The 11,556-nt window shown below is 38.5% G+C and overlaps 1 protein-coding gene across 1 annotated transcript in view; it reads left to right on the top strand.

Moving 5' to 3' along the window:
* The first annotated feature begins 311 nt into the window (after window positions 1-311).
* LOC146545746 (uncharacterized) overlaps window positions 312-11,556 on the top strand; it is a 29,103-nt gene continuing 17,858 nt past the window's right edge. The window contains 2 exon segments of the mRNA XM_085229380.1: window positions 312-723; window positions 1,124-1,291. Of these exon segments, the coding sequence (XP_085085506.1) occupies window positions 312-723; window positions 1,124-1,291 (580 nt within the window).

Here is an 11,556-nt window from a genome sequence, read left to right as displayed (position 1 = left end):
CAACCTGATCAATCACAGGAGGCACCACAGTTGATGGCAGTTGCCCCTGTAAGAGGACAGGAAATGAAACGAATCTCGAACTCAGTTAGAACAGAGGAGAGGAGGAGGCTAAAGTAGAGGAAGCAGACCCTGTAAGAGAGGAGGAAAGAGGTCCAGAAGAGTGGCTCTGAGATCCAAGGGAAGTGCCCCTGAGTCCAGGGGAGTGGCCCTCAATAAGACTGAGATCACCAATGCCTACAAGGGCAACAAGAAGTCCTGAAAGAGTAAGAGGTGAGCAATACATCGTTACCATTACTGATTGATCTCTGAAAATGAATGAAATTCAAGGTCTGAGAAAAGACTATTCACGCTACCCAAATGAGCCTATTGTCACCTAGTTACTTTGATGTTGGGACAATGGGGCGAACAGTGTACGGCTAGACAGTGGAGAAGCTCGCCAACTGGGTGGCATTGCTAGGGACTCAGCCATTGACAGAGGTATTAGTACATGCCAGAATGAGCCCTTCACTGTCTGGAAGCGGATGTTGTTAGCTGTAAAAGAAAGACACCCCTTCAAAGATGATCTGATGCCTGAGAAAAAGAAATGGACTGATATGGAAAAAGGCATCCATTATTTGAGAGAATACACCATGGTAGAAATGATACATAGCCCCACTTTCATTCCTGATGAGCCAGACCAAGAGCATGATCCTAAGAGAGTCGAGTGTACACCAGATATGTGGCGTATATTCACAAAGACTGCACCATAAAGGTAGGCCAGTACATTTGCAGCAATGTATGGCAGAGGGGAAAGAAGATCCCTTATAAATGAACTGATTAATAAACCTTGAGTTACATTTAAGCCCTCTGCGAGCTTGTGTTTGAGCCATTGCAAAAGTAGCTGAAAAGCTGAAAAGAATGGAGAGCAAACAAGAAGACATAATAGACAAACTATCAACCGTGCCTAATGCTGATGGATCCACGGTGGTAACAGATACATCCAATGGGGACCAGGATTCCCAAAACAGCTGACTGGAGGGGTTGATCAACTTGGTTTCCTCCCAGCCAGCATCCTCTAATGTCTCAACTATCAAAAGAAGACGTCCTCCTGCTCAAGCAAGTGACAACAGTAAGACTACGTCACGTTTTGCCTTGTGGCATTACCTGCATGATCATGGAGAAGATATGAAGAAGTGGCATAAAAAACCCACTCCTGCACTTCAAGCACGGGTAAGAGAATTACAAGACAAATCAACCACCAAGGTGAACTTCTCCAAAAAGGTGATTGCTCCAGTTGCTGTGGACAACCAAGGTAACAAATAAAGGGACCCTGCCCCCAGCCAGGGGTGGAAGGGATAATAGATTTTATTGGACTGTGTGGATTAGATGGCCTGGCACATCAGAACCACGGAAATATAAGGCCCTGGTGGATAGAGTGCACTCTAATGCCCTCGAGTCACCAAGGAACAAAATCAACTTATATTCACGGGGTGACTGGATGTTCTCAAGAGCTGACTATGCTGGAGGCCGAAATCAGCCTCACTGGTAAAGACTGGCAAAAGCATCCTATTGTGACTGGCCCAGGGGCTCCATGTATACTTGGTATTGATTACCTCAGAAGGGGATATTTTAAGGATCCCAAAGGGTATCGATGGGCCTTTGGAATAGCTGCTGTAGACGCAGAAGGTATTAAGCAGTTGTCTGTTTTGCCTGGCCTGTCAGAAGATCTGTCTGTTGTAGGATTGTATGAGTGAAAGAGCAACAGATACCGATTGCTATAAAAACAGTGCACAGAGGGCAGTACTGCACCAACAGGGATTCCTTGCTCCCCACTCAGAAGTTGATTCACCAACTAGAGAGTCAGGGAGTGATCAGCAAAACTCACTTGCCTTTTAACAGCCCCATATGGCCAATGCGTAAAGCCAATGGAGAATGGAGGCTGACGGTAGACTACCATGGCCTGAATGAAGTCACACCCCCACTGAGTGCTGCTGTACCAGACATGTTAGAACTCCAATATGAATTGGAGTCAAAAGCAGCCAAGTGCTGTGCTACCACTGACACTGCTAATGCCTTTTTCTCCATTCCTTTGGCCAAAGAATGTAGGCCAAAGTTTGCTTTCACCTGGAGGGGCATTCAGTATACCTGTAATCATTTGCCCCAGGGGTGGAAAGATATACCAACCATTTCCTATGGGTGGATCCAAATTGCACTGGAACAGGGCAGTTCTCCTGAGCACTTACAGTACATTGATGACAGTTTGGCATTTGCAAACATAGTGTAACGGTCAAGGGCACAAATATGAATATTCCATTTAACATCAAGAAAATAATTTTTACATTTTTAAAGCCTTTTTATTCTGAGTATATTACAGAATCACAGAATTGTAGGGGTTGGAAGGGACCTCTAGAGATCATCGAGACCAACCGCCCTGCCAAAGCAGGTTCCCTACACCAGGTCGCACAGGTAGGCGTCCAGGCGAGACTTGAATATCTCCAGAGAAGGAGACTCCACAACCTCCCTGGGCAGCCTGTTCCAGTGCTCCGTCACCCTCACCGTGAAGAAGTTCTTACGCACATTCGTGCGAAACTTCCTATGCTGCAGCTTATGTCCGTTTCCCCTCGTCCTGTCTCCACGTACCACTGAAAAGAGACTGGCCTCACCACTATGGCCGCCACACCTCAGATATTTATAAACCTGGATCAGGTCCCCTCTCAGTCGTCTTTTCTCAAGGCTAAACAGACCCAGTTCACTTAGCCTTTCTTCATAGGGGAGATGCTCCAGGCCCTTCACCATCTTTGTGGCCCTCCGCTGGACTCTTTCCAAGAGATCCCTGTCTTTTTTGAACTGGGGAGCCCAGAACTGGACACAGTACTCCAGATGAGGCCTTACCAGGGCAGAGTAGAGGGGGAGGATCACCTCCCTCGACCTGCTGGCCACGCTCTTCTTAATGCACCCCAGAATGCCATTGGCCTTTTTGGCCACGAGGGCACACTGCTGGCTCATGGCCAACCTGTCGTCCACCAGGACGCCCAGGTCCCTCTCTGCAGAGCTCCTCTCCAGCAGCTCATCCCCCAGCCTGTATTGGTGCATGCAATTATTCCTCCCTAGGTGTAAGACCCTACACTTGCTTTTGTTGAACCTCATCCGGTTTCTTACTGCCCAGCTCTCCAGCCTGTCCAGGTCTCGCTGAATGGCAGCACAGCTTTCAGGCGTGTCAGCCAATCCTCCCAACTTTGTATCATCAGCAAACTTGCTGAGGGTGGCCGCTATCCCCTCATCAAGGTCATTGATGAAGATGTTGAACAAGACCGGACCCAGCACAGACCCCTGGGGGACACCACTGGTTACAGGTCTCCAGCCAGACTCTGCACCACCAATGACGACCCTCTGCGCTCTGCCAGTCAGCCAGTTCTCAACCCACCTCACTGTCCACTCGTCTATCCCACACTTCCTCAGCTTTGTTATAAGGATGTCGTGGGAGACAGTATCAAATGCCTTTCTAAAATCAATAGACTACATCTACCACTTTTCCCCCATTCACCCAGCATGTGACAGCATCATAGAAGGCCACCAAGTTGGTCGAGCACGACCTCCCCTTGGTGAACCCATGCTGACTACTCCTGATAACCTCCTTTTCTCCCAGTTGTCTGGAGATGGTATCCAGCACAAGCTGTTCCATCACCTTTCCAGGGACGGAGGTGAGGCTGACAGGCCTATAATTACCCGGATCTTCCTTCTTGCCCTTTTTGAAGACCGGAGTGACATTGGCTATCCTCCAGTCTTCAGGGACCTCCCCTGTTATCCAAGACCTCTCAAAAATGATGGAGAGCGGTTCGGCAATGACCTCCGCCAGCTCCCTCAGCACACGTGGATGCACCCCATCCGGTCCCATGGACTTGTGGACCTTAGTACTGCCTAGTGCTCACGCACGTCCTCTTTCCTGACTAAAGGGAAGTCTCCCATTCCCCAGACCCTCTCCCTAACTTCCAGGGTGTGGGATTCCTGCGGGAATGCCTTTTCACTGAAGACGGAAGTAAAGAAGGCATTCAGTATCTCTGCCTTCTCAGCATCCCCCGTTACCAGAACCCCCCCCTCACTTAGTAAGGGGCCCACATTCTCTCTAGTTTTCCTTTTGTTATTAACATACTTGAAGAAGCCTTTTTTATTATCCTTTATCACTTTAGCTAGATTCAACTCCAGATGGGCTTTAGCCTTCCTCGTCGCATCCCTGCAGGCCCTGACTACATTCCTATATTCTTCCCAAGTGGTCAGACCCTTTTTCCACATTTCATGGACCTTCTTCTTTCCTTTGAGCTTGCGCATGAGCTCCTTGCTCATCCACACAGATCTCCTGCCACCTTTTCCCGATTTCTTACTCACAGGGACGCACCGATCCTGAGCTTGGAAGAAGAGCTGTTTAAATGCTGACCAGCTCTCAGAGGCCCCCTTACCTTCTAACACCCGAGCCCACGGGATAGCTCCAAGTAGGTCCCGGAAGAGATCGAAGTTGGCTCTCCTAAAGTCCAGGGTAGCAATCCTACTTATTGCTTTGCTTCTTCCACTCAGGATCTTGAACTCCACCATCTCATGATCACTACAACCCAAACTGCCCCCAACCTTTACTTCCTTAACAAGTCCATCCCTGTTGGTGAGATATTTATCTGAAAGAGAAAAGTAAAATTTTGAAGTACTAAATGAAAGAGTTATTAATAAATAAATGAACAAACAAAAACATTTCAATTAAACTGCACTCAAATAAGCCAGGTGCTAGTTCATACTGTAATTATCTACTCTGGAACGTAACAGTAACTGGATAATTTGTAGAAGAAAAAGCTTGAATTTTGTGATCTAATTCCAATGAAGATATTGTGTATAATCATTTATTAGTTGAGAAACTGGCATTTCCAAATTTATTTCAAGTAACAGGAGAGTTACTTTCAGAACTCATTAGGTTGGTAGTTCCACTAATAGGGTACAAATGACCGGATTTGTGGCCAGGACATGACACATAGCTAAAAATATATTTTCTATCAGTTTTCCTTATGTGCATGCTTTCATTTTGATTCTAGACATAAACTGAAGAAAAATAATTTAACAATCAAATTATAATATATGTTTTATTTCAATATTCCATTATAATTACCAAAGTGCTTTCAAAAAAAGATGTTGGCTTATATTACTGTGTGGTCATTATTTTCATTCACAATTTGACTAATGAATACTAGCATCTTTTATGATTCTTGTTATCCAGTGCTTTGCATAAATGAAATTATATACAAAATGCATTGCCTTATATATGGTAGTTTGGAAAATACTTTTTTTTAGATATGTATGTCACGAAGTTCAAGAAGTAACAACGTTGTAGAGAAACCTACAGTTACGTTCTAATGATGAGAATTAAGTTGTGTTTTTGCAACTCAGTTCTTCTAGGCAGCCCTACAAAAGTATTCACAGTTGTATGTAGATGCACCTTCTTAAACTATTAGATATTAAAAAAAAAAAAAAAAGTGTCTTATTGGAAAATACGAGTCACTCAGCTGTCAGTCTGAAGGCTAAAGAGGGGAAGGTTCTGGGCAAGGTGCACTACACACACATGCTAGGGAAGACCACAAAGAGATCATTAGAGGTTTATCACTGCAAGACCAAAGCCTTTTCTGAAACCCCATATGAGGGTGCGGTACGGAGTTCTAGGGGACTATAAGTTCTTAGTTACATAAACAGGAGAACAAACCAGTAATTTGACAGTAATTTAAGATTTGATTGCCAAATATTAGTACCTGATATTTTGGAATAAACAACAAATATAAACCTCTTGCTTCAAAGATCTTGGGAGGTTTGAAAATATTATTTTTTACCAATATTCTTAATATAATATTACAAGAATAATTTGAAAAATTAGGTCCAAAGGGCTAAATTAACACTTCTGTATCAATGTGTTATAACTGAATATATGTCTGTTCCTCTCTATGCATCAGTTAGAGTATTAGGCAGCTGTGGAAGTATTTAGAATATATATCAAGTCAGTCTTAAACTTTATAACAGAACATCAATAAATTCATTAATTAGCAACATACTTCTGTACAGCTGAACAGTTACTGCCAATGGATGTAGTTAATGGTGGTTCTTAAGTCGTAGACATCAAAATGATCAATCTAGGAAACATTTTGACAGAAGAGATGGAAGTGAAGCAAACTTCTCAGTTTTTTTCTTTGAATATGCTTGATGATTTTCTGCTATTATGCTCTTCCTAAAAAACAAGTAGTCTCCTCTCCAATACTACTTAATTTTTGTAAGGTTTTTCTAGTAATATTCTTTCTTTTTCCAGCCTCCTGTGCTTATCACGTCTTCCGTCTGTCAACTTTGTTTTTATATCACTTGCATAATTCAAAGATGAGGCTGAACATTCGTCTTCGTGTCTCAGAGGCTCATACAAAACTCCTGTGGATGGTGTCTGGCCATGCCATTTAATGTTGCAAAATACTGTTACTAGTTTCTGTCACGGAGTTATCTAGATCGTTCTGTGCCTGTGATAGGGCAGCAGGTCTGTAGGCCCCTGGCCTCAAAATGGGAAGGGGAAAGGGAAGGATAGGGAGATGGAAGCTGTGCTCAAAAACAGGACAGCGGCAGTGATCTAAGGAGGAAAACTTAATTTTACTAAATATGATGTCAGAATGCAAGATAATATAATACAGTATAATTGAAATTGAGTCTAATAAATCTAATAAAATAAGAGAGAGAGTGTCCGAAACTGAAAAAGCCTACTTTGAACTGAAGGCATGCAGCTGGGGAGCACACCCACACACTACCAGGCAACGAGCAAGAGAGAGAGCTCAAGTCAGAGAATGAGATCCCGTGACTTCCTCCCATGACTTATCTTCCTCTCTGAAGGTGAGGTCCCCTGGGATATATAGTTCTTCTCTTTTGGGATCCAAATATCCAGAAAGTTGTCAGCCCACGAAACTGGAGTATTAACTCTTTAATTACCCATGCTTCACATGATGTTATGATGTGGAATACTGATAACAAAATTTTAAAAACATGACAGTTACACAGTTTTCAAATATTTACATTAGGGTTCAAGGCCAGCTGAAACTTATTATATCCTTTTTAATTCATTTGTACTTTGAAGTTGTTTCAGCCTCTGAAATCCTTTGGTGGATTTTTTTTTTTTTTTACTTTTAGATTTTCTTTCTCAACTTCTTACTTACTTTCTTCAGTTGTAAACCATACATTTACATGTACTTTTTTTGCTGTAGTGGCTTTCTCTGTATTAACTAGTTAGCTCTGTTTCACCTATTCATATCTGTATGCATCCAACATTAAAAATTGGTCATACATTACATAAAACAGATTAACAGAGTTGTCTGAGATATGCTTTTCAATTTCTTTTCCTCTGCTTACTCTAACTCAGTTTGCTTAATTTTAGCATCTTACTTTCTTGGAGGTACAGAATTTCTGTTGTTCAGATCAACATTTACCAAAAAACAGAAAAAAAAAAGAAGAAAAAAAAACACACTAGTGAATTCTAATGTTTCCAGTTAGTTTTCAAAAGCAGTGTTAAAAAAAAAAAAAAAAAAAAAGTAACAAATACACAAATCAAAATAATCAAAATTTACTTTTTGTTATGGGAACTCATTACTCATTTAATCTCATTTAATCTTAAGTGACATGCATTTTTCATTGTTTAATATAAGAATCTCAGGTTATTTTTTTGTTTCTTTTGGTCTTTTATCAAATATATTTCTTTGATAATATCAAACAAACATATCTCGTAAAAAAAAGAAAAAAAAGAAAAAAAAAAGAAAAATAGTATTGTAAAATAATGGAACTAAGCATTCAAGACAAAAGTAACTCCTGGAATCTACAAGAAGAATAATATGGCTTAGTAATGTCATAGCATTTTTAACAGATTCTACTAATTAAAAGGACAAGCTGTGACAGAAACCTCTACTTCTGGATTTGAGCTCTGCTGTTATGATATGTGCAGCTGTTATTTTTGGCTTTCTAAGAAAAAAAAGATTTTAAAAAAAGAATATCATGGAAGTATGCTACATTTACACAGGAGAAATGTGGACCCATGTGCAGTCATTTCTAAATTCCAGGAAATGACAATGACAAAAGCAACCTATTAATGACAGTAGCAGAACTTCAGGAAGTGCCATGACTTCTCCAAGGTTGTAACAAGCCTAATAAGAATCATGAAAATAAAGAGCTGATTACAAACTGAATAGTTTGCAGAGGGAATATGCACTATAAATAATATGGAGCACGATGAGATTAAATATAATTTAAGAAATTGAAAGAGCAAAATTAAAAACTACTGAGGCGTATAAGGAAAATTTCATATAGGACATGAATCAGAAGGACATAATAATATGCATCTCCCCCCCTCCTCCCCCCCATATTTAGTTTAAAGAGTGCCAGTTTTATATCAGACCTTGAATAGCTTCTAAAGTGATAAACCCATCTGGTCATTTCAAAATTTGTCTTGCTACCATTATAAATTTACCAATCAGTCATAAAGAAAGCGCTTGGTTCCAGAGTTTGCAGTAATGATTCTCCTTTCTCTGTTTTTCCTTGCCCTCCACCAAACCACACAAAAAGATGCAACAAAGTCAATTATAATGGCCCATCAGAGCTACAGAAGTGTAAAGATGGAGAACTTACATCCATTCCAAAATCCTCTTACAGCTTCATTAGAGAATGCTGAAGCAGGTAACAGAGTCTCAAAAGAGAATGTGCAAGTTAAGATTAAATAGTCAACATGCAGAAACTAAACTGAGCTAAACTATTTGTTGTTGTAAGAAAGTGTTTCTCCTGTATGTGTTAGCTATCATGTCAGTTCTTGGTCACTAGTGACAATAGTATTGCAAGAATGTAGATTTGTTCCAGTGTAGCACTCGGAAACTGAAGAATTAACTGTTTATCTTGTGCTTGCTGTAGTTAAGTATATTTTGATTCATTATGAAGCTATAATGGATTGTGTAGAGGATGGAGAGAGAATTTTTTATAAAGCCTATGTTCTTGATAGGACTTGGAGAATTCTGTAGTATTCAAGCACAATGCATTTATATCTTGTACCTTGGACACTGATCATGAGTGAATTCTGTTACATGGTGAAAATGATTGCTGCTCATCTACAAGACCAGACTGTAGCAAATAATCTATACACTATAGGAAGTGCTGGTGTAAATTTGCTAAGTATATACATTGTATAAAAAATTTTACAGTGACATTTTAAAGAAAGACTGCATTTCTTAGGCTTTTTTTTTCTGGTCACTTACAAGATGCAGTGGTTTTGCTAAATACTTCATTAACACATTATATCCTTCCTGAGCAACGTTAGTAAGCCTTGGAAATATTCTGCTGGAAACAACTTCAGCATGATAACAAAGGAACTTTACCTTTATCTTGTATATCAAGAATGGATGGTAACTATAAAGGTACAGACAGACTTGAAAAGTACCATATTTTATCACAGATTGCTTCTATTCCAAGCTTAGTGGGAATTTCTGACCCTAATGTGAGTTAAATGGCAATTGGTCTACTTTCGCCCTTTGAGTACTATTTTACTTCTTAGTCTTTCAGCTCTTTAACATTCTTGCTAAACATTCATTTTAAGTTACAGTGTAATCTCTTTGAGAGAACTATCATAATTTATTTTGTATTTGTTAAGCATGTAAGTATGTACACGAACTGTGTCCTACTTCAGGGGAAATAAGACAATTACATAGTAAGTAATTACTGAAACAAAATATGCTACTCTTAGTTTTAAGATCGACTTTCATTTTATATGGACATTATGCTGACTTTTAATTATGAAGTGGATTATAATTCAGCACATTACTGTTTTCATCAAAGTGATGATGTATTTTACCATGTTGTACATTTGCTTGCAGTTTTATGTTTCACACATATTTTGTATATACTCATAATTCTCAAGATGGTGCAATTGGCACATTAATATTATGAATATGTTTTGACACATTGTTATTTATTATACGTTTTAAAGACTTCATACTATTATCCAAGAGCTGTTATGGTGGGCTTAAGCTCCTCAAGTCACTAGTTTTGGTGGAAATCATGACATGTTGTCACAGTAACTCATAAGATTTATGCTATTAATGTTATATTGTCTTGTAAATTACCTAGCTAATAAATAACAGTCACACAATACTACAATTACTAGGTTTCATATAAGTCAACTTAAAACCTATCATTTTATCCATATTCAAATCATACATATGTAATGGAGTATCTGTGGGACAGCGAGTAGATCAACTCACGTGTTGCCTCATACTCATGTTAAATTTTCTTTCTTTGTATTGATGAGATTTGTTAGTTACACTGAGCCAAACTTGTTGGTCAGAGATGAATGTCTACAAGAAAATATTAATGTGTAACACTGGTAGAAAAGAGCTAGTCTTACTGAAATAGAAAATCAGTATTTTATCATCTCTGTCAATTATTTGCAGTAGCCCTAATTCTTCCTAGCACTTAAGTATATTTCATACCGTGAAGTTCAATAAGTGCTACTAAATTTATTTAAAACTTATGCTAACATTTTGTTTTCAAAAAACAGGAGTGAACTTGAAACAAGGTTTATCTTAATCTCTAGCTCATTTCAGTTTTCGGAGATCTGAACTAATAAAAATTGTCACAAATATGTTCACCGCTTTGATTCAAGAAATTCTAATATTGTAAATATTGTCCTTTATGGAATACAACTATTAGAAGTCTATTTAACATACACAGGCACAAAAACAATCTAATAAGATTTGCAACTATTTGTTTACCTACTATTGTTAAGTTTGCCTGTACAGAGATTTTTCCATGAAAATTCAAATGTGACACACATTAAATTTATCACTTTTTTTTTTTTTTTTTTTTTTTTCTTCAAACCGTAAGTAATCATTTTCATTCTGGTATGCAACTAATGTAATAAATGAATTGTTGTCATACATTTTGAAAATAACAGATATATGAAAATTGTGTTTTTCAGTTTCATTAGGACAGTGGTTTTTTTGCTTGTTTTGTGTTATTGGTTTGTTTTTGTATTTTTTTTTCTCTGAAAATAGCACTATTTTCATTTATATATATTTATACACTATTATGTATATTATTATATATTTTCAATGATATATATATATCATATATTTTGATTATATATTTTGATGATTTTTATATATTTTTTTATAAAGTTTTTCATTGTGTTTGTTGAACTTGTTTTCAACTCTGGCATTGCTGATGTACTTACTCCTGTTTCCTATTATGAAAGTATTAGCCAGCTTCTTTGATATGAAGATTTTTCTCTCATAAATACAAAGATTATGTTACTAGGAAGTCATTCATATCCTCCTGACTTTGTATGTGAATTGGTATTAAAACAGAAAGCCTTTACAGCTTTTCACTTTAGCTAAAACAATTTTTACAGTAGCCAGTATACAGAATATTTTAATACACCTAGTGAAGCAGAAGATTATTTTCCACAATTTTTTTTCTTTTTTTCTTTTTTTTCTTTTTTTCTTTTTTTCTTTCTTCCTTTCTCTCTCTCTCTCTCTCTTTTTTTTTTTT

The sequence above is a fragment of the Meleagris gallopavo genome, chromosome 1 (assembly GCF_905368555.1).
Source record: "Meleagris gallopavo chromosome 1, MGAL_WU_HG_1.1, whole genome shotgun sequence".
Lineage (NCBI taxonomy): Eukaryota > Metazoa > Chordata > Aves > Galliformes > Phasianidae > Meleagris > Meleagris gallopavo.
The sequence above is the reverse complement of the archived record's forward strand: the minus strand, read 5'-3'. Positions and strand labels throughout refer to the sequence as shown.